This window comes from Anolis carolinensis, chromosome 4 (assembly GCF_035594765.1).
Source record: "Anolis carolinensis isolate JA03-04 chromosome 4, rAnoCar3.1.pri, whole genome shotgun sequence".
NCBI classification, from domain to species: domain Eukaryota; kingdom Metazoa; phylum Chordata; class Lepidosauria; order Squamata; family Dactyloidae; genus Anolis; species Anolis carolinensis.
The window spans coordinates 190,071,200-190,095,695 of NC_085844.1; the positions used below are offsets into that span (position 1 = coordinate 190,071,200).

General features: G+C 42.3%; 1 protein-coding gene across 4 annotated transcripts in view; it reads right to left on the bottom strand.

Moving 5' to 3' along the window:
* kif21b (kinesin family member 21B) overlaps window positions 1–17,737 on the bottom strand; it is an 82,423-nt gene extending 64,686 nt beyond the window's left edge. For 3 of the 4 annotated variants that reach the window (XR_010005455.1, XM_062978419.1, XM_062978418.1), the window contains exon 1: window positions 17,317–17,628. Coding sequence is in view for 2 of the 4 variants with exons in the window: in XM_062978419.1 (XP_062834489.1) it covers window positions 17,317–17,360 (44 nt within the window). In the remaining 2 variants the exon portion in view is untranslated. Of the gene's footprint in view, window positions 1–17,316 lie in introns of all 4 variants that reach the window. The other variant, XR_010005456.1, reaches the window with a different exon arrangement.
* Between the last annotated feature and the right edge of the window lie 6,759 nt (window positions 17,738–24,496).

Here is a 24,496-nt window from a genome sequence, read left to right on the forward strand (position 1 = left end):
GGCCTTGAGGAGGGGGATAGTGTGACGACCCATGGGCCTTGTAGTCCTGCTCAGGACATTGTAATTCCTGATGAAGATGGAAACTTGGGTTTTTTACCTTCCCAGTCTGAACTGGATTCCTCTCAGCCAGATCTTTCCCAGGCAGATCTGGGAACCTTGCACCTGCAAGAAAGTTGTCTCCCAGAAGTATGTCAAACAAGCCCAGAGCCTACTTCTCCCGTGTTCTTGCGCCGGGAGTTTTGTAAACAACAGAGAAGTTTGGATTCAGCTTCGCGCAGGAGTGCGAGGATTGCAGCTAAGAATGTAGCCAATTAAGACTGCTTCTCGTGAGAATCTTTAAGGAGTTTAACATCTGGTCTCAGAGTTTAGCTTTCGTTTCTGATTCCCAGAGAACTGCTTCGGTGGGAAAGTTAGACTCTATATAGGTGTTTTACCGGCGTAGTAACTTCGCGGAGTCAATTCGTCAGCCTACGGAGCGAGTTGTGTCTGGACAGCGCGCTCCGATTCAAGCCTCGCTCCTGCTCAAGCCTTGCCTTGCTATCCAGCCTTCGCCTTGCTTCCCAGCCTTTGTTTATCTACGGACTTTGCCTTGTTTCCCAGGACCAATCCTTGCCTTGTTCCACGGATTTCACCAAGTTATTCCACGGACCTTGTTCTTGTTCCTAGTTACCTTGTTCCACGTTTTAAGCCTTGTTTCAAGTATCAAGTTATTTCCTAGCCTTGCTCAAGTTTATGGACTAAAGGACCTTGTCATCTCCCCTCACTTTGCTTGGCAAAGTGAGTGTTTCGGTTATTGGATTACAACTTTGGACCTTAATATTTCATATTGGACATTATTTCTTTGGACTAATTTTGACCTTTCCTGAAAGGTCTGCTTCTGGACTATCTTTTACATTTGCTTTTACTAACTTTATATATTTCCTTAATAAAGATATTAGATAGAATCTGGCCTCTGCGTATGGTTATTGGTGCTCTGTAGCCTGGGTCGTGACAGAATCCCTCGCGCCAAACACCTATATTGGGCCTCGTTTTCCCGCCAACAGAACTCTTTCCCTAGAGAACGAGAAGCGAAACCCAACTCTGTCCAGATGCATGACTCCTTAGAATTTCCCAAGGGAAGCAGACCTAATCAGCCATTTGTTTGGCAGCGATTCTTAGACTTCTCCGATTAGCTTCCCTGACTCCCCTTTCTCTAGAATAAATTTCCTTCCTGGGAAACGGAGGGGAGTTCTGCCCAAGGCCTGTTTGGCTGAATTCTTGTGGGCAAACATCAACATCCTGCAGGTGAAGAGACTCCAGTTCTTGTTGAACCGGCGAAAACCCCATGTTTTCATCTTCATCTGCCACAATAGTACTAGGAACAGGACTACAAGGCCCATGAGTCATCACAGTGTACCAGCTGTTAGGATTTCTGGGAGTTGAAGACCAAAACATCTGGGGACCCACAGGTTGAGAACCATTGGCTTAGAGTATCTGCAGCATCAAAGCAGTAATCAAAGAAAGGCATGATAAGACCCCTTTAAATCTGGGGCAGGACTCACACAGTCCTTCAAAGGATATCCAACTGCAGGTCCCATCAGCCCTAGTCAATCGTAAGGAACACTTATACCTGTAGCTCAACAGTATGATTCATACCTCTGCTGCTTAGGTCTGGGTTTCTCCAGCATAATTTTCTAGAACCCTAAGTGTCTGCAAGGATTCCACAAGTGATAATGCTTGGGGAAAAATAAAATATTTTTGAGCTTCAGATAAAGTATAACAAGTGTACCTCCAGGGGAAATAATTTGAGAAACACTGGCTTAAGTCCTAGATCACATACACTTAATCACTTATGCACATGTGTTCAGGTAACGAAAAAGGAAATATAGATTTTAACAGCAGCTGCCCAAAATCAGTAATGGGTAAGAATTTTACATCATACTGATTTTAATTAGAATTCACCCCAAATACCTAAAATTCTTTATATTTGGGATGAAAGGAAGAGTTAAAACCCTCAAAGGCAGGAGGGAATAAATCAAAAGTGGGAGATTTCACCACTGTCACAGCATTGTCTCAGGGGAAGTCATCCGAGTTAGATTTGCATGTAAACTCCTCTTTGCACATTCCATGTCCCAAGCCTGTCTTCCATTTCATGTAACAACAGAGCATATTTTGACAGTGTCTCATACAGGATACTCCCCCAGAGCCCAGAAGGTCAGTTCAACCAGGCACAGTTAGGCAATAAATATCTACATTCATTTGCTCTCTTCAACCCCCAACACTCCTAGAAGGAAAGCATCTTCTGTTCTGCAGATCATTGTATGGATATGCAATTTTTAAAAAATCTCTTTCTCTCATTAGTTTTAATCTGTCAAAGATTTTGCTATTGCTCTTCCTGTTCCAAAACCTCCTTCTGTATCCTGTACACTACTACTTAAAACATTCACATATATATGCCTATGTGGCCCAATCATCTTTGTTACAAAAATATTTATTAATGTGCTTATCTATCTGTCACACTTTTGGTGTATGAGCTAATGGGACTAAGCAAAGATCAAACCAAGGTTTTGGACCCAATCTATCAAATACTTTGAACACCCCAACAAACAGTTCAAATGTTTGCATGATTTGCTTTGCAACACACATTTATGTACTGACCACAATTGCTATTTACGTCTAAGTGGGCATTCCAATTGTTTGGGGTGTTAGATCAGCACCTATCACCTTAAAGAATCCAGTAGGCTCAATTTTTAAGACCAAACAATAAGGATATGTTACATTTATTTTATTCCATGCTCATTTCAACTACGGCTACCAACAGTCATGGTAACCTCCAAGCTTTTTGTGTTTCACCTCTTTAAAAGTCTAATTGGCTTACATTTGATCAAACAACTGAATCTGCAGGATATAATGGGAGAAGTTTAAAAAACACCACCCACATTGTGATCTGCTCTTAACTTTGTGTTAATAGTACACCAAATATTATGCCTTCCTGAACCTTGTGTCTTGTGATCCTCACAATACCTCAGTCATCTCCATGGGATTTGCTACCATTTGTCTTTAGTGCAATAGGAGGATTCTACTGGAAGAAATCTACAAAGGAAGCTCCTATCAGGCAATGGCTTCCTTTCTGGGAATTAATAAAATTTGTGCCTTGTCTTTGCCTTTCATCTTGAGCTCTTGATTGGATGCCATGCATATCCTTTGGCAGATCATATCAGTTTTGTAATAACCTTCCCATTTTGTCTAGATCAGTGGTTATCAATCTGTGCGTCCCCAGATGTTTTGGCCTTCAACTCCCAGAAATCCTAACATCTGGTAAACTGGCTGGGATTTCTGGGACTTGTAGGCCAAAACACCTGAGGACCCACAGATTGAGAACCACTGGTCTAGACTAAATTTCATCTTCTTCAGTCATTTATCCCCAACTACTTCCAAGCACCTATCCAGAGTGCCGCAACTTTCCTGGGATGTCATCTACATACTGGTGATACTGTTAGCAATGCTTGCCAGGCTGTGCCCTCATAATTATAGTCTAAATTCCATATCACCACTAGATTTCACACTAAAACACGAGAAGAAAATAATGAGTCTCTCCTCACATCACTGTTTCTGCAATTTGCATAAAATCATTCTGAACAAAACTATCTTTTCCCTTTCTGAAACAAAATATGCAGGCATAGCAAGATCAGAATTATTGGTGAGGTGATTAAAAATGACACAACCAATCCATCAGATATTTCTAATTGCAAATGTTCATGCAACAAGGCTACAGCTATGGTAGTATAGCTATATAGTCAGTATAAATATTGTTCATGCAAATGCAAAAACTCTCTGGAGACCAACAAAGACATCTCAATGTCTTCTAAATGAGATTTTTTCTGTAGTTTTTTTCTCCTTACAAGCTAAAACAAAAAAGCATCTTGTGTGTGGGTTTCTGAAAAAACTGCTGCGTCCCTCTTGCTCCCTGTTAATCCAGAAAACTCTGCCATGCCTCTCTGTGGCTGAAGAACAATATAAAAGTAGAGACCCCATTATATATATGTTGGTCCAAACTTCCTCTTATTTTTTGAAATTCTATATTGCAGTTCTGTCTGAACAGACTGTTAATAAATAAAGAGATAACATGAGGTTTTTTGGCTAAGCACCAACTGCGTACTGCATGAGAAATCAGTGAGGTCAAACCCAAAGCCACTATAGTAGTGAAATAAATTCCCTGGCATGGTGCCAGAATACCAGAAAGAAAGGGGCATTCTGTGAGAAAAAGATGTAAGCTAAAACTAAAACATTCCCTTTAATATGGCCATATTACCCATGAAAATTGCTTTGAAGTTCTACACAGTTCCAGAAAATTTCTTCTCTGCAGATAAAGCTAACAAGAGGAATGAACCAGAGAAGAGAACCATTATAACTGTCAACACGCCCTGCCCTTTATTTGCTTCACGTGTTTGGAGCCCTCAAGGCAAGATCTGACACAAAGAAAAGCAGAACTGTCTAAAGCTCAGCACAGGCAAGGACTGATCTAATACTCACTGTAGGAGTCAATGCTCCATTAAAGCCAGACAGGCAAAAAGGAAAGATCAGGGAGTGTCTCTCTGAGTATCTAAAAACTGTACACTTACAAACAGTGGAGGTTGCCCCTACTATTAGGCAACAACAACAGGCAGCAGACTGTTGGAAGTAACAGAAACACATTATCTGTTGAAGGATAAAGTTGTACGAGTCATATCTCCTATTTCCACAAACAACCCTAGTTTCTCAATGTGGGGGAAAGGATGCCACCAATATTTAAGTGTGAGTTCTGCCTGCTATTGAACGAGGAATAGGTTCAGTTTGTCCTTTGCATCAGATAGAAAAAAGACTCAGTACACAACACATGGGAATGATCTGTAAAGTAATATTCCCATCCCACCCTAAGCTTACTCTACCACTCATGAAACAAAATATTTATTTTATGAGATCTTTGAAAAAGCTGGTTAATACAGCCCTTATTTCTGTGGACAAATCATTTAAGAAATTTTTATCTCCAGTGATTACTACTATTTTTGTATTTTATTGGGTTTTACCCATATTTGGGATGATTTTTATGCAAGTTTCTGGAACAAGTATGTCTTATTACTCTCATTCATAATGCATTCATATTCATTGAGGAATGAACCTTTTCTAGCAATAATAAACTGGAGTATTACTGCAAAAACGGCTGCAATTTCATTTTCTTCAGATGCTTCATCCAGATGATTATTCCAGGGTACTTTGTGGTTGGGGAAAATGTTAAACAAAATAAAACAAAATGTCAAGAGTGAAACAAAAAAAAATGAGGTTAACAATGGATGGGTATGTCATTATTTTACCTCAAAGTCCTAAAACAAATGCAACATCCAAGTCACTTCTTGATATTGGTATTTTTGAGATGAAAACTGAATTCTAAAATGTGGGAATGTACATACAGTAGAGTCTCACTTATCCAACACTCACTTATCCAACGTTCTGGATTATCCAACGCATTTTTGTAGTCAATGTTTTCAATATATCATGATGTTTTGGTGCTAAATTCGTAAATACAGTAATTACTACATAGCATTAATGTGTAATGAACTACTTTTTCTGTCATGTTTGTTGCATAACATGATGTTTTGGTGCTTAATTTGTAAAATCATAACCTATTTTGATGTTTAATAGGCTTTTTCTTAATCTCTCCTTATTATCCAACATTTTCACTTATCCAACATTCTGCCGGCCCGTTTATGTTGGATAAGTGAGACTCTACTGTAATTGGAAGTACTACTGTGTCAGAACAAGACAAGTATCAGGCTTGTAAGGGACAAATTATTATTTATTTGGAAATTTTTGCATTTTATTTTTCTCTTGCTATTAGGTAGGTTTACCTAAAATATAGAACAAATGCAACTTCTCTCCTGTTCCTACCTAGAAATATTCCCCATTGAAATTATTAATACTGATTTCTAAATAATCTGGTGAGTGTTGTGGGCATTCCTTATTCAGAGAAAAAAGGGCGTGTGATATCAGGATGGAGTCCCCTACGACCATAACTAAATCCATTATATATATTCCCTCTGTGTGTTATGTGCTTCCTTTCAATATCAACCCAATGGCCAACACGACTTTCCATTTGGGTTGAAAGTGATGAACTGTTTGTGAGAGTCTCAGAACAGAGTACATAAACAGGCTGTCTTGCTTTGCTAGCTCCTTCTCTGCCTTCCTTGCTCTGACAGATTCAGTGATGCCAAATGAGATCTTATTGACGTGACATCAGACCTTCCAAGAACCGTAGGTAGCAAGGCCCCATTTGTGCTGATCATCAGCCAAAAGCAGCATTTATATCTTTCATTGGCGGACAGTTTTAAGACAATGGGATCCCACTTGCAGTGTATTGTTATGTTTTGGAACTTCACAGCCAAGGGAATTAATAAGCCCTACCAGGCAGAGAAAAAATAGCTCATCCCCCAAACAACCACACCACAACAGACTCATTCATTGAGGAATACCATCTTTGCAGATTTGGTACACACACAAGCATATATACTACCTACATGCTTGCAGAGACATTAAATGAGTGGTAAGGTATATTCTTTACATCTAAAAACTAGGGGGAACATTGGAAGATTGAAGAAAAAAAAATACTTGGGAGATGTGTGTGACCTGCAGGTACATTTTATCCATGCTTGGAAATTTGCATGTATCCAGGGATAACTGCCATTTCAGATCTGGAATGTATCAAGCACTTCCTGTTTTCTGATCCATTTTAATGTTATATACTGGACAGCAATACCTCAAAAACAAAACAAAAAACCAACATTGAGGTCATTGATACTTTAAAATCAGCATTTCAAACTTCCTTTCCCGACTCCAAGCATACCCGCCAATTATATCCTGCAAAGTTTTCCTTCTGCTGAGATGAAATCAGAGCAAATACTGAGGGCAAGGAGCAATGATGCAGGGAGATGTTCTCAAACACATCAAAGACCCACCTAGCCAAAAAGTTACAATTAGTAAGCCATAATTTAAGACCCACTCCTCTGGCGTAAAACATGCTTTTGTCAAAAGTTGCTAGTGCTGAAACATGATGCCCTTTCATCCTTACAAAGGAGGAAAGGCACTTGGCATATGCCAGAACATAAGAGGGGATTATCAGCAACAGAACCCCCACTTCCATTTCTTTGAGAGATCAAGAGCATGGCATGTTGCAACAAGAATGTTTATAAGACTGGCTGAGGTCTGGAGGTTGCAAGGGTTTAAATAAACTTGAAATCTACTTCCTTTCCTGGTTTCACAAGCTTCGTTTCCTGACTCTTCTCAGCTCTGAAAACAGTTCACAGACACTACAGGAAACATTCAGTGGAGGCTAATTTAAGTTTTAAATTTCAAAAAACACTTGTCTTTGATTCTGTTGTAAGCTCCCACTTAACTTTCTTTCTAATTAGTACTTCCATTTGGCAGTTCTAAGCTAAACCTTTAAGACCCCTTTTTCAAACAAATGAAAATTGTGTCTCTCCAAAGCAACCCTTGCATCACTTCATTTTCTTTGACTGTCAAATGTGATGGCAGACTTGACTTGACTGGTATCATAAGTCTGCATGCTCTGTGTCCCTGCAGATCCAAGATATTATGAATGACTAGAGCTTCAATTTCCATACTTGTGGTTTGTAGAGGAAACAATAGGAATAAAAATCTTGGGAGAGCCAACACGCAAGCACTTCTGAGGAGGGTGTGGATGATTTCTGAAGTAAGGCGGGGATACGTCTGCTAGATCACAGCACAAGCAGGCAGGAAACCCACAAAGCACTATAATCCATTTAACTGCTGCAAAAACACTGACAACAGCCAGAGCCTGAGAAATTATTTCCACCTTCAAAACTGGAGTTAATGTTATGTCAGATTAAAATCAGGCTTCATTAATTAGGATCTCAAATGAAATCCAAACAAAAAATATCACTGTGGCAAATCGGGACTGATTTGGAGAGATCGTTATGTCTTCTTCAAACTGAATGTGTAAATGAGTTTAAGGTAATCAACTTTCAAGACAATCCAGAGACAAAATAAGTATGATTTCTGAGTGGTATTTAAGGTCTTTTGATCATTCCTTCTTCACCGTCTGACTTCATTGTAGGATAAATGTCAGTGGAGAAATGTAATGGAGTAGTTAACACAGGCAGATTTACTAACAAATGTACCCAGGCTATTTTGCGCATGTCTATAAAACATGCACATATGACATCAATTGTTTAAGAATTTGTTTCAGAACAAATGGCCATGTTTCCCTCTTTTAAACATTCACTCAAAGAGTGGGGGCAGGTAAATCCTTGACCAAGCACTGACTGCAATTGTTTAGAAAGGAAGAAGAGCATCACACATGTATTCTTCTCAATTATTTGTGTACAGGGTGTTTTAATATGATGAATCCAATTTCAAATAAGTATATTTCACAATGGCAACATGTTACAATTACACAAAAAGTTGCAAACACTTAAATGAGTTATCAACCATTTTGAGCCAGAAAAAAAATGAAAAAATAACTCCCCAATGGAAAATATCTCATATTAATAATATAAATATCTCTTATATTGCGAGGTTGCCATGTTGTGAATGACTGAGGCTAAGGGCTGTTTGTGTGCTAGGAGAGGCAAGCAGCAGTAATAATTTGAAACTCTATGTCCCGTCCTTTCAAAGGTAAGAGTTTCATTCATGAGTGGATCATGGATGCAGAGGCACAGCAATTTTAAAGTGGGTCCATCTTTTTGAAACACCTTGCATTTTACACACTCTGTGTAATATTGCCATTAGATGTTTGAATTAAACCTCTTTATCAAATCTTTGGCTCCTGAGCTACAATACAATTTTGATGATCAGGGTATTCTACTTAGTAAATAATAAAGAGAGCTGAAAGAGACCTCGTGGGCCATCCAGTCCAACCGTCTGCCAAGAAGCAGGAAAATTGCAATCCTGACAGATGTCCATCCAGCCTCTGTTTCAAAGCCTCCTAAGAAGGAGCCTTCATCACACTCTGGAGCAGAAGGTTCTATTGCTGAACAGCTCTCACAGTGAGGAAGTTCTTGCTAATGTTCAGGTGGAATCTCCTTTCCTGTAGTTTGAAGCTGTTGTTCCGTGTCCTTGTCTCCAGGGCAGCAGAAAACAGGCTTTCTCCCTCCTCCCTATGACTTCCCCTCACATATTTGTACATGGCCCTCATCATATCTCCTCTCAGCCTTCTCTTCTGCAGGCTAAACATGTCCAGCTCTTTAAGCCACTCCTCATAGGGCTTGTTCTCCAGTCCCTTGATAATTTTAGTCGCCCTCCTCTGGACACATTCTAGCTTGTCAACATCTCCGTTCAATTGCGGTGCCCAGAATTGGACACAGTGTGATTCCAGGTGTAGTCTGACCAAGGCAGAATAGAGGAGTAGCATGACTTCCCTTGAGATTTTTATATATATATATATATATATATATATATATATAGAGAGAGAGAGAGAGAGAGAGAGAGAGAGAGAGAGAGAGAGAGAGAGAGAGTAAAATAGGACTCTGCAAGGCTGTGTAGTTGTCAGGGAGGTACAAACACGTGGTTTAATCTCCCCCTCATTTTGTGTATTGCTTGACAAGTTCAGAAGACAAGAGAACTGACATAATACACACTTCCTATCAATTGTCAATACATCCTTTGTATTCTGTCCTGTTCAGCTCCAAACTGAACTTTTCTGGGACTAATTTTAGCCTCATATCCTTTGTTTCCGGTTCTTCTAAGCATTTTATGGTCAGTATCCCCAAACACTCAAAGCATGGAAATATTCTTTGAAAAAATACTTTGTATCCCTAGAAGGTCAAAAAATGAAATACATTTTGAGGTGTGTTGTTTTTGTAATAATTAACATTTTTGTTAATGGCAATGATCACAATTTTAACATCAAGAAATTAGCTTTGGTTTAACCATTCAACATAAAAATGTAATCTGTTGACTTAGAGGTATTTCATTAGTAGGACCTCCATAAGTCAAAGTTAACTTGACAGCAGTTGACAATAATAAAACCTTTTAAAACTCCATTTGAATGCCACATTCTCCACCTTTCTGTAGTGACACTGACAATATCACATGAGGCAGCGTGATATTATTCTTCAATCATTTAGTGAGGCACAATTCTGCTTTTCACAGTAAGTTATGAACAGACATGCAGAAAAGTGGTTTAGGCTATACTGTGTAGTAGAACAGGAAAATACAAATCCTTCTCTTTCTGGGCACTAGCCACTATTGCACTGAACACTATTAAAAAGAAGAAACCATAATCCCTGCTACATCTATGAACCTGAAATATGTGGAATGATACAGCCCCTCTAAAACATTTATTTTATTAAATAAAGAAGAAACAAAAGACACAGAAAAGCCCAGCTTTCTTCTCATTTCAAATGATCTCTTAGCCTTCCACACAGAGATCTCCATGTCCCTAAAACTGCAGCATTATAAACTCAAATCAAGTTTGGCTTTTTAAAAATATCATGTGAAAAGGATTAAAGAGACATCTGGATAAACAGATCAGCTGATAAGGCCAGCATTTCTGTTTGGAAGCAGGCTGATAGGCAAAGGAAGCTGATCACACATTTTTAAAAAATATATAAAGGCAATTCCCATGTATGTGGCATAAGGGTATTGTGGTTTCACCAACTATTTTTTTAACAGCCTTGACTTTTGCATGCGTGACACATTTTGCTTATAGTAAGCATAAATTCAGTAGCAGATAAAGGCAGCAGAAGGATGGTTACTGATGTGGAAAAAGCACACATGAGGAACAAGGCAGCAAGGACTTACAAAAGGTAAACTGTGCCAGATGATGACAGTGCAACACGCTGTTCCAGGCTACAAGAGAGAGGGTCTTCATCAATCACATGCCATGTCACAACCCATGGATGGAGTGGTGCCTTGATCTCAAAGGAGTGTGTGTGCAACTATGCATGTTCTGAAGGCTTATGCCTGACTAATCTGATATTCTTTTTAGGAAGACAATTAGTTTTCTGGGCAAGGGAATTGCAGTATGACATGGACAATCATTAACAAATGGCAGAAAATAAACATCCAGCAAGATGAAATGAGAACAGCCTATCTACAGGGAAACTGAAAAAATCCTTGGGGATCAATCAAGAGGTCTGTTTTTATCAATATTTTCCTTAGTGACCTTGAGATACACAATATATTTATGACATTGATTGATGCCATCACGTTAGACAATGGTGCCAATAAAGTGGATAATTAATATCAAGTAGATGACCTTTAGATTAGTGTTAGGCCAACAGCTTGGAAGCCTTTGTACAGTAACTGCAAAACATAGTCATATGGCTGGAACTAGCTATGCAATGATGGGCTTTTAAATGTTAAAGCAGCACTGAGCTGATGTCAGCTTAGACCCTGTTTAGCTCCTTTTCCTTAGCACTGCAAACACCAAATCTTATGGTCAACACTACAACTATGTAGCTCATGCTGAAAATCACTAAATATAGACTAATAGATTAAAACAACCACAAGAAGACCAGTATAAAATGGCACAGAATCATAGAGTTGGAAGAGACCTCATGAGCCACCCAGTCCAACCCCCTGCCAAGAAGCAGGAAAATCGCATTCAAAGCATCCAGACAAATGGCCATCCAGTGGGTACTGGAGCAATACAGTGTTCCCTCACTTATTGCAGGTGTTACGTTCCAGGACCACCCTCAATAAGTGAAAATCCGCAAAGTAGGGGCGCTATTTTTTTTTTAAAATATTTACACATTATATTAGTAGTTAGGTGGACTTTCTCCCCTTTACAAGTCTGTGCTTCTTCTTGGTGGCCTCCCCTCCGGCACCTTCCAGTTTCCCTTTTGTGTATGCACCACCCTCTCATTGGCATCTAGAGAGGCCCGGCTGGATGCTGGCGAGAGGGAGGGCACATGTGCAAAAGGGAAACTGGCACCATTTGTGCATGTGCCACTGCTCAGAAAAAAACTGCAAAGCAGTGAGGGAGTGTAAAGCAAACCGCAAAGTAGGGAGGGAACACTGTAATATCTATGTGATCACACAGAATATTAACAAAAGCTCCTGAAAGTGTTAAGGAAGTTGTCCTTGTGATAAGCTATTCCAGACATATTAATGCCAAGCTCACTCTGGGAACAAAGCTTTCAGAAGCATCCCTATGGCTGCTGTGATGTATGTATCAGATTTTCCTCTGCATGTTGAGCCTTGTTTAATGTGTTCTGACCTTGAGAGGCAAAGCACACATCCTTCCTTTTGTTCCCCATTTTTGGGGCTGTCTCATTATCAGAAGAGTCAATCTTTGTTGACTGACATATTGAATGGAGAGGACCAATACCATTAAGTATCAAGATAGCATGACCCTTTAGATTGCCATCTTCTCTTTCCTATCTCCCATTTATCACTAGCATTCAGCACTCAGTTCAAATGATTCTGTTATCCGATTAGTAAGAGTTAACTCATCATGCACTCACAGATGTATGGCCTTACAGTTGCCTGATAATATTTTCCCTCTGGTCATGACTCTCCAAGCAAACTAATCTAAGTTCAGTTTAGGATACCACTGAACTACTTAATGGTGTTGGTACATTAAGTAACTTCTGATGTCTGCTCTTCTGACTAGTTTGTACTTCACATGCATTGTTAGAAGTCTGAGAACTTGGACCTTCCTATGATCAATTCCAATGGAAAGCAGGGAGGTAGAGAAGATGCAGTCCTGGATCAGTCTTCAGTTCTCCTTAAAATAAACTACTTTCCCTTCCTCTATGTTTCTCTTCAGCTTCAAACATGGTCAGGACTGAAAAGGGAAATTAAGGTACCATTGGTTGGACTTAATCAATACTGAGAGCTTGTATAGCAGGGTACAATCATGGCAGAGACATGTCTATACATATTGTACCTGCACAAGGAGAACCGCACAAATCTCCCTCTCTGCTTTTTGTTGGCAGGTTTACAACTCCTCTTGTTAATTAGCCTCTCAGCTCACAGATCCTCTTTTAGATACAACTTTGCCAAAAGCTTTTCAATGAACTTTTAGCACTTTCCTCCACCCACTAACACTCATGGACAATTCTAAGTATAAGTACACGGTGAATGAAGTAACACATTTTCTCCTCCTCGCTTTCTCTTGTTTCCCTTGTGACAAATTATAAAATTCTGCCTGAATTATGCATATTAAGTAGCCTTGCATGCATTTGCTTAATTTATTGTTCTTTGGGGAGGAGAAGAATTAGAAACCTATGCAGAACCTGAATTCAGGGAATGCAGCTCTGTCTCTCTTGAGCTGACAATACTTTAGGAAAATGTTTAAAGCAGGGATTTTCTCTGAACTAAAACTCATTTTCCCCCCTCAACAAATAAAAAATTAGCTTCTCCTGAGGTTTTTTTATCATGTCAGAAGTTAATTGAGACAAGTCACTTCTGGAGTGATAGAAACGGCCGTCTTCAAAAACGTTGCCCAGGGGACGCCCAGATGTGTGACCATCCTGCGGGGGTCTTCTCTCATGTCCCTGTACAGGAAGCTAGGGTTGACAGATGGGCGCTCACCCCATCTCGCAGATTCAAACCGCCAACCTTTAATTAATTATCTGCACTAAAATCAGATCCTGTGCTCGTGTGACATAAATATAGACAGCATACACGGTGATGGTCTATTCTCCAAAGAGGAGTATTTATCTAAAGCAATAATTCCAGAACCAAATCTAAGACCTTTCTCTAGCAGCTCTTCATCTAAAGTAGGTGTGGTTTGATTTCAAAATCCCTCCTCAAGTGATCAGGTCAAGAGTGAGAGGAAAATAAAGACAATGGATGTCCACTACCGCTAGGCTATAGCCCAACCAACTACCAGTTTTAGCACAATATGAATGCAGTTTTAGTCCCTGAAGGAATGCAGCCTTTGACGTAAAAATTAGGTTCCCTAGCCCTTAAACATGGGGAAAAATATATTTCATATATTCCAGAAGTACAACTCCCAAACTACCCCAGCCACTATGGCAGTGTTCAAGAATGCTAGGAGTGATAGTCTAACAACCTTCTGAGCTCTGTCTGTCCCTCTTGTTTCAGTACTGGGACAAGTCACAGTTCAGCACTGGGAAAATGGATTGCAGGTATAGCTGATTTTGTTTAATTTTTCTACACATGCCCAAGGGCTGATCTGTCCAGCTGTAGAACAGTCTCCTATAGGAATCACCAGCATGCAATTACAAAAGTGGGCTGCTGTATACATCAGAATGGTCTCCTCCTGTCTTCCCTTTAACGTCTGTCTCTTAGAGAGCCAGCTGTACGACACAAAATGGCCTAAAGGCAGAGAGCACACAAGCCAGAAAAGGGAGGCAGCAAAAGCATCCTTTTTTCACAGCCCCCAGGCCAATGAATTGACTTGCCTTGGCCAAGCCTCACTGGCGGGAAACAGTAGGGATGAGCAAAGGGTTAGCTTTTGCTTTGCAAGGAAGCTTCAGTATGACAATACACGATGGGAAAGCAATGCAAGGACACATTTCTGAATCTGAAAGCAACAAAAATGGAGGGAGCCCTTTTCCAGCACCTTGGGTGCAAAATGAAGAATAAGAGAAAGAAATCCAGCTCTGGATTTAGCCATGGCAGGCACTGCCCTCACCTGGCCTCAGCATGTCCACTTTTGTTCCACATTTTGTACAGAGAATTTATCCTTGCCTGGCAAAAGCATTGATGCCTTGCCAAAATGGCAGCCCCTTTAGTCTCTGTACTCAATATACCCTAGTCTAACATTTGGGGACAAAGCCCCTCTCCTCCCCACTCACTCCAAGTCAACAAAGACCTACTTGACCTCATAATATGACAGGCGGTATTCCTGAACAACCTCTGAGAAAAACAAGTGTAACCCTTCTTGATGTAAAACACAGCTGTAATTCATAGTTAGTACTAGATGTAGTCTCCAGGTTCTTAATAAAGATTCTTAATAAAGCTCTTTCAGCTATACAGGCACACAAAGATGTAGTGTCGATACAAAAGAAAGAGACCTCGGATAGCTTTGTCACTGCATGAACACCACCCTTCCTTCCCATGGATGAAAACGGTTGCCCGGCTTCAGGTGGGAAGAGAAAGGAAAGCTCTACCTGCAGCACATTTACACTTGACATCCATTGCAGGCAGGAAATGCTCAGAGGGCTGCAGCATTCAGCAAAGGAAGGCGAGAAATGGGTGTGAAGCAGCCCTATTCAGCGAAACTGGCACTGCATTTGACAAACCCCACCCCAAATGAAGGGAGGATGTTCAAAGGAGGATATTATGCACCTGCATATGATGACAGATTATGGCACAAACATGGTATAGGAAAAATTAAGTCTCTGCCAAAGAAAATAGATTTTCTGTGGCAGGGAGATAAGAGGTGAACAAGGGGAAGGAACCGGCCAGCCCCCTACGGAAACCTGACAGCACTGGATTTATCAGAAATATCAATAATGGAGAGAAAGGCAAGCTTCCATGCAGCCACCCAGACAGAAGCAAAAGGAGAGGCAGAACAACACAGAGAAAGAGGGCAAATGTGCGAAATACAGGATTTCCTGGTTTCTCAGGCTGGGTAGAAAAAGAGGAGGGGCAGCCCTGGGTTTCTCCAAAAGACTGAAGCACACACATCTCTTCTATGTAGCTATGGCAATAGCAGGAAATCGGCTTTGATGGCAAAGAATTTTTAAAAGGCTTCATAAGAAGGGATTGACTTTTTCAGTCACTGGGAGGTTGCTTATGAAGGGGGAAAAGGTATGGAGAGAGAGAGAGCAACCCAGAGTGACAAAGAGAGAAGGGGGAGTGTGACAAGTGATGCTGCCCAAAGCACTGATACAGTGAATGACATGCAGAGACAGAGAAAGAGATGGGGAGGGAGGCAGAGGTAAACAGATACAGGGAAAAGGAGGAAGAGAGAGAGATAGAGAATCATAGAACTGGAAGAGACCTCATGGGCCATCCAGTCCAACCTCTGCTAAAAAGCAGGAAAATTGCATTCAACGCACCCCCAACAAATGGCCATCCAGCCTGTGTTTAAAAGCCTCCAAAGAAGGAGCCTCCACCACACTCCGGGGCAGAGAGTTCCACTGCTGAACAGTACTCATAGTGAAGAAGTTCTTCCTAATGTTCAGGTGGAATCTCCTTTCCTGTAGTTTGAAGCTGTTGTTCCGCATCCTAGTCTCCAGAGGCTGGATGGCCATCTGTCGGGGGTACTTTGAGTGCGATTTCCTGCTTCTTGGCAGGGTGCTGGACTGGATGGCTCATGAGGTCTCTTCCAACTCTATGATTCTCCCTATGACTTCCCCTCACGTATTTATACATGGACCTCATCATGTCTCTTCCCAGCCTTCTCTTCTGCAGGCTAAACATGCCCAGCTCTTTAAGCCACTCCTCATAGGGCTTGTTCTCCAGAGCCTTGATCATTTGAGTCACCCTCCTCTGGACACATTCCAGCTTTAGAGTCAGCATCTCCCTTCAATTGTGGTGCCCAGAACTGGACACAGTGCGATTCCAGGTATTGTGAATAGTCAGAATAGAGGAGGGAGCATGACATCCCTGGATCTAGGCGAGGCATGGGCAAACCTCGTCCCTCCAGGTGTTTTGGACTTCAACTCCCACAATTCCTGGCCTCAGGCCCTTCCTTAAGCTTAAGCGGCTGAGGGGGAAAAGGAAAGGGCCTGAGGCCAGGAATTGTGGGAGTTGAAGTCCAAAACACCTGGAGGGACGAGGTTTGCCCATGCCTCGCCTAGACACTAGACTCCTCTCGAAGGAGAGAGGGAGGAGAAGAAAGAAAAAAAGATGAGAAGGGGAGGGGAGACATACAAAAACAGAGAGGAATACAGACACACAGCGAGACAGAGAGAGACAGAAAGCGAAATAGAGAACTACAGAGAAAAGGGAGGGAGGGAAAAACAGAGACAAGAGAGAGGGAGACTGATGCAGAAAGAGAGACAGGGAGAAAGGAGGTCCTGCGATTGGACCGTGGAGCCTCCCACTGTGTGGACCTCTGCAGAGGAAACAAAGAGGTATACTACGTTACTGCTGCCAACGCGTGTCTCTCTCTGTGTGTACGTATACACACGCGGACAGAGGTCCGTAAGGGTGCCATGCCCCAGGCGTGGTGCTGCTGCTGCCGCCGCCCTCGGGCACCTATTTGCAAGCTGCTACCTAAACCCAAAAGGCTCCAAAAACGCCCAGCAAAGCCTCCCTTAACCCCCGCCCCCTTAGAGATGAATGGAACAGCCCGGCGGCATGAGCGAGAGAGAGGCTGGGCGCGAGCAACTGTGGAATGGGGGGGGGGGGGTTCTCTTTGTCTCTGGGTGAGAAGCCCCCCAGCGGCCCGCTCACCTCACGGCCACCTTGACGCTGCAGCTGTCCCCCGGGGCAGCCATGCCTGCCTCCTCTTCCTCTTCCTCTCCGCCTTCCTCCTCCTCTTTCTTCGCCTCCGCCGCCTCCGCGCTGCTCTTCAACCACCATGGGGCCAGGCGAGGGCCAAGGCGAAGGCTACAAGCACGAGGCTCCGAGGCCGCCCCTGGCGAGGGAGGGCATGGCGCGAGAGCGAGAGAAACAGAGAGAGAGAGAGAGAAAGCGCTACGCGGCACCCCACTCCATCCTGCCCGCCCCGCAGCGCCAGCGGGACTGTCGAGGCGCCGCGAGTTGCGCGTTGCTGGGCGCAGGAGGCGGGGGAGGGAGAGGGGGAGGGGCTCCGGGAAGGGGGGCAAGCCACGCCCCCACCAGGAATTGGGGGGCGAGAGAGAGAGAGGGAGGGAGGAAGGGGCGCCCTCAGTGCCTCAGTTGGGACTCTAGCGGGGCTGTGACTCTCTTTACGCACGGAATGAATGGCGTTTGGCGGCACTTGAACTGCCAGGGCTTAGTGTTAGGGAAGCAGGGGAGCTGTCCTTGGGCAAGAAGGCAGGTGGGCAAAGGTCAGCGTTCTCCGTGATTGCATTTCCCCCTACCAACCCAGGATCTAGGAGCCTCCGGTGGCCTAGGGGATAAAAGCCTTGTGACTTGAAGGTTGGGTTGCTGACCTGAAAGCTGCCAGGTTCGAATCCTACCCGGGAGAGGACAGATGAGCTCTATCAGCTCCAGCTCCATGCGGGGACATGAGAGAAGCCTCCCACAAGGATGGTAAAACATCAAAACATCCAGGCGTCCCCTGGGCAACGTCCTTGCAGACGGCCAATTCTCTCACTTCAGAAGCAACTCAGGTTGCTCCTGACACGAAAAAAACCCCAAAAAACCAGGCTCTTCTGGGAAGGCCCTCCTCTCGCTCCCGCCATGGTCACAAGCACGGCTGGTGGGGACGAGGGAGAGGGCCTTCTCGGTGGTGGCTCCCCAGTTCTTCCCAGAAAGATTAGGCAAGCCCCTTCTCTATCTATCCTCTTTCCACAAGGATCTGAAAACCTGCTGGTTCCTGCAGATCTTTGAGCAGGACTAATCCTTGGCCCTCCGGCAATGACCCCACTCAGCACTTGATCCACTTCCTGGCCCCATGCCATCCTGTTGCCCTTGACCTTCCTAGCACCTTATAGTTGGCCACTCCCAGTGTTGTACCCCTGGTTACTGTATCTTGGCCCGCCGATGGAATATCTTATTAGTTTTAAGTCTGTGGTTAATCGATTGATATGTATGTTTTGTGTACTTGTGTTATTTCATTATGTTTTGTTGTTGTATGGTTTTAAGTTATTGTATGGTTTTGTTGCTATGTTGGAAACCGCCCTGAGCCCCTTGAGGAGATAGGGCAGTATATAAACAAAGTACAGTAGAGTCTCACTTATCCAAGCCTCACTTATCCAAGATTCTGGATTATCCAAGCCATTTTTGTAGTCAATGTTTTCAATATATCATGATATTTTGGTGCTAAATTCATAAATACAGTAATTACAACATAACATTCCTGCCTATTGAACTACTTTTTCTGTCAAATTTGTTGTATAACATGATGTTTTGGTGCTTAATTTGTAAAGTCATAACCTAATTTGATGTTTAATAGGCTTTTCCTTAATCCCTCCTTATTATCCAAGATATTTGCTTATCCAAGCTTCTGCCGGCCCGTTTAGCTTGTATAAGTGAGACTCTACTGTATTATCATTATGATTATCATCATCATCATCATCATCATCATCATCATCATTATTCTGGAGGAAGCAAAGACCACCATGAATGATTCTCCACCATCAATTTTGCTGGACTGGCTTGCTGGAGCAGTGGTTCTCAACCTGTGGCCCGTGGACCACCAGTGGTCCCCAAGAACTACCGTAAAATGTGGTCTACGGCCTTGGCATTACTATACCGTTGCAACGAGAGCGGCTGCTCTCACGAACAGCTGTTATAGTTCTGAGGCAATGGGGGATATCAGAAGGAGAGAGGGCTGACTACCCACAAAAGGCACGGCAACAAGCCTCCTGACTACTGCTTATTTATTTACTTCAATTGTAAACCACTTTTCTCCCCCTCACCTGCCCCAGTGGCGCATCGGGTTAAACCGCTGAGCTGCTGAACTTGCTGTCCGAAAGGTTGGAAGTTCGGTTCTGGGGAGCGAGGTGAGCTCCCGCTGTTAGCCCAAGCTTCTGCCACCCTAGCAGTTCGAAAATATGCAAATGTGAGAAGATCAATAGGTACCGCTCCACTGGAAGGTAATGGCACTCCATGCAGCCATAGTGGCCACATGATCTTGGAGACGTCTTCGGACAGCGCTGGCTCTTCAGCTTAGAAATGGAGATGAACATCAACCCCCAGAGTCAGACACGACTGGACTTGTTGTCAGGGGAAAATCTTTACCTTTACCTTAACCTTTACCTTTCCTCCCCCCAACAGGGACTCAAAGCGGTTTCCAACATAATTATGGCAAAATGAAATGGCTTACAAACAAAGACCTAACACAATAATAGTAACATACAATAATCGATTAAATCATAAAACAACAACATCGTTTAACATTGCATCATTTAATATTTGCGCTTCTCCTGAAAAGCACAACAACAAACCTCCTGACTGTTGCTTCTCCTCCTCCTCTCTCCCCCTGAGCAGGGCTGTTCCATGTGGCGCCTGGAAGCAGGGGCGCCTTGGTGTCTTTGTTTTTAGGCCTGTTTCTGGGGCTATTTGGGGTACTGATTCAGAAAATTACATTGGATAGACCACATCAGCTCTAGATTATTGAATATGGTTTTCTGTGGGCGAGCAGATTACGACTGCTGGATGGCATATGTTCTGTATCAGAAACTAGAGCTGATGTGGTCTATCCAGTGCAGTTTTCTGAATCAGCACCCCAAATAACCAAACCAAATCTAAAATTGACCACAAACGTCATAACCCTTTTGGTACTAATGTTGGAAAGTGGTCCCTGGTCAAGTGGTCCCTTGTCAAAAAAACAAAAAAAAACAACAACATTGGGAACCACTGCTTTAATGGGTACAAAACATACAGTTGGCTGAGAAAGCTGGCTCGCCCTCCTCCCTTTCCCAAATCCCAAATATTGTATATGGTAATACTTCATGCCATTTGACATAATGAAATTATCTACATGGTTTAAAATGTACTTAAAACTAAGTGGCCGAGGGGGAAAAGGAAAGGGCCTGAGGCTGTTAGGAATGGTGGGGGTTGAAGTTCAAAACACCTGGAGGGCCTAAGTTTGCCCATGCCTGTTCTAACTGGAGGTCAGCCATGGACTTAGAAAAGGCAAAAATAAAGGGAGAAGTGTAATAAGAGGAAGGCACTTCAAGCCTTGTTAGGACTGCTTTCCACCTGGAAATTAGTGTCCCTGCTGTGAAAGACCATTTGGATCCAGAATAGGTCTCTGCAGTAATCTATGGATCCAACACCAAGACTATCTCTGGAACACAATCCTGCTCGGCCATAAGTGATCACCCATGCACTTTGACATGATCTTGAGCTTTCTCTACCCAACAGAGCTGGTGTCTCATAAAACTACAATTCCCAGGATTCCCTAGCATTGAGCCACAGTAATTAAAGTGGCATCAAACTACATTCATTCTACAGTGCAGACACACTCTTGGCTATGGAAGTCCACTTAGGCCAAATCACACACTGGGTTCACCATGAGTAGTAAAAGACTTTAAGAGCAACATCTGTTTTCTGTCCTTCAGTCCTAAACGTAAACCAGGAAACCGTAATAGAGAGCTTGGCAAAGTATGTGCAAAGTGCATCTAGATTTGAATAAAAGAAACCAGAAGAGTTTAAGGAGCTGTAGCAAACTGTAAATGTGTGAACATGATGTGTCTTAGTTGCCATACAAATCAGTGATGGGAATAAGATGTGTGGAGTGAAAGTAGGCTACAAGGACAGGACAGGATGGTTGTAGGAAGGGGAATGATGATTTATAAACACAATTCAGTATTGTTCTAAACTAAGGCTGCAGTCCTATATAAGACATACTTGGAAAGGTACGGAAACCCAATATGTCTTTCTTTCTCAGAGTGTATGTATTGGATTACACAATTAAAAATGCATAGGGAGATCTGCTATCTCACTGAATGGGCAGATTTGTTACATTTTAGTAACTAAAAGGCAGTTGAGAGCTAGTGCAATGAAGTAGATGGAGTACTGGACTAAAACATTGAGAGACTTGGTTTCAAATCTGTCCTTGGGCATGAAAACCCACTGTGATAACTTACACAAGTCATGAGTCAGAGGAAGGCAAAAACCACCTTTATTTGAACAAATTCTACCACAAAAGCCCTGCCATAGGTTCACAATAGGATTGCTGTAGTCAGAAATGACTTGACCTATAGCAACTCATTTGACACAACAGCAAAGGGAAGAAAACTAGAGAGAAATTACCCTGTGCCCCCTACTGGACATACTGTATGTGTTGTCAAAGGCTTGCATGACCAGAATCATTGGGTAAATAAAGAGCAACACTCAAATAACAGGAATTCCAGACAAGATACAATCAGGGCCAGCTAACAGCTTCCAACAAAGAATCCCCCCAGACAGGAAGCAGCCAGGCTTTGAAGCTGTAAGGCTATTCAATGCTAATCAAGGTGGCCAATTGCAACATTTACACTTTCCTCAAAGAAACAAGAGTTCTTTCTCCCACCCTGGACATTTCACAGATATATGAACCTCACTTGCCTAGTTTCCAACAGACCTCACATCACTGGGGATGCCTGCCATAGATGTGGGTGAAACGTCAGGAGGAACATGGCCATACATCCCAGAAAACTCACAGCAACTCATACTGTTTATGGTTAATTTTGTGAGTGTGAATTCAAATTTGGGTTTAAGTACTCCAAAAGCACCAGATCCCATCTGATCTTGGAGGCTAAGCAGAATCAGGCCTGATTAGTTCTTGGATGGGAGACCACCAACAAAGACCAGGTTCAGTAGGCTATAATTCAAAGGAAGAAACTAGCAAAACCACCCCTGAGTACTCCTTGCCTATGCATACACACATGCCTTTAAATTTCCTGTTGATTTACGGTGACCCCAGGAATTTCATAGGACTTTCTTACGGAAGGCATGAGATGGCAGCACTGAATGATTTGCTCGTCCACTTGTTTCATTCAGAGTGAATGACCTGCCAATTCAGAAACTTATTCTGACATATTACATCAAATTATGGTTCCTTGTCCATCACAACAGGTAAGCATGTGGGCCAAGAAGCATATAAAATCACTATTGAGTTCTAGGGTGTACTGTAATTTGCCTAATGTATACGTGTGATATATATTTTGGTTTAAATTAAAATGTGAAATACACTTATGTTGAATTTTGTAAATATGTTGAGTGTTTTCTTTTAACCTGACACAAGTAATACTTTTAATGCTGAAAATTAAAGAAATAAAAGCTTAAATACTAATACATACTAAGGAGACTGAAGAAAACAATAAAAGGTACCCAACCAAGTCAAAATGCATAGTAGTCAGTCCTCCTTATCAGTTTGATTCAACCAATGGCCCGGACTACGTTTGTGGATCATGTGAAGTATTATGTTGTATTCTGGTATATGCTTTTAATTGTTTAATTGTATTTTGTAAGTCTGTTTTAAATGTTTTTGTGCACTGTTTTAAAGGCATTGAATTGTTGCCTATGTTGTAAAGCCACCCTTCGGGATTCCGAAAGGGGGGGAAGAAGTGCCGCAAATAAATAAATAAATAAATAAATAAATAAATATTTTTAAAGCAGCTAAGAAAGTGGAACTTCAAAGGATGAACCACGACTGTGCCTTTTAAATCCAGACAGTTGGAGTGTATGTTTACGACACCACTGAAAATTATTGAACTTGAGAAAATCACACCACTTTTGCCTAACATAGGTGAAAAATGTTGGATAGGATAGACATTGCTGAAATGCAATTGCCAGAAGTCCTGGCCAGCATAAACCATGGCGAAGAGTTATGAGAGCTGTAGTTCAATAATGTTTAAAGGCCCACTCTGGCTCTGTATTTGCTTGTGTGAAGGGGTCCATTCTTGTCATGGCCCTCCTACATCTGTTTCATAGCACAGTTGGAGTTCTCTTATTAGCCGTAGAAGGTGGGAGGAGTGGGCAGACAGCAACCGTAGGGCATAATCCATGAGAGAAGACAAGGCTGCTTCATCTCTGCTACCTCAGAGAGAAAGAGAGATGCATGTTCTCTAAACTGAGTATTGACAAATGTTTTATTGTATATATGCCGTATATCTTCTTCATTACACTACAGAATGAAAGAAGATGATTGAAGAGTTCTTTCTGAGTCAAATGATTAAAAGCTCAGGGCTCTGGATGAACTACTTCAGTATATGCTGTTATAAATAATTTGTTTCATGAAGCTGTATTGGCTGGACTAAAAAAAAAAGATATCCTTCTGGTTACCTTAGTCTCTTTTTGTAAGCCAGTGCTGTGTTAGGTGTGAAAATCCTAGTTTACAAAGCCCATGCACCAGCTGGCTGAGCTGGCAATTTTCCTTCCTGGAAGGAATTATTTGTTCCTTTCATATTTAAATACTGAGCGCAGGCCAACAAAACCCTGCTGAGATGTGTTAATCAGAACCAGCATCCACATTTGAGCTTTCTACTGATGTGCATTCTAGACAGCTGGTTTTAGATATAATATTATATACTTTATTTATATTCTGCTCTATCTCCCTGAGGGGACTTAGGGCGGATTACAGAACACACATATGGCTAACATTCAATGCTGTTATACAGTTCACAAGGACAGACAGTACACAGACAGAGGTAAATTATTATTTCTGGCATCTTGGAGACTGTGCTCGACTCCGGCCACGGGTGGGTGTGTGTGTGTGTGTGCGCGCGTGTGTGCTGTCACTCCATATTCCATGTTGAGGAGCTTTTGTTGTCCTTAGACATCCTCCCGATCAATGTCCTTAATAGCGCCTTTTGTTACCTCCCCGCTAAAAGTGGTATCTATTTATCTACTCACATTTCTGCTTTCAATCTGCTAGTTGGGCAGGGAGCTGGGGCTAATGATGGGTGCTCACCCCAACCTGGGCTCGAACTGCTGACCTTTCGATCAGTAGGATTTTCTGCACAGTGGTTTTAGCCCGTTGTGCTAAGCCCTGCCC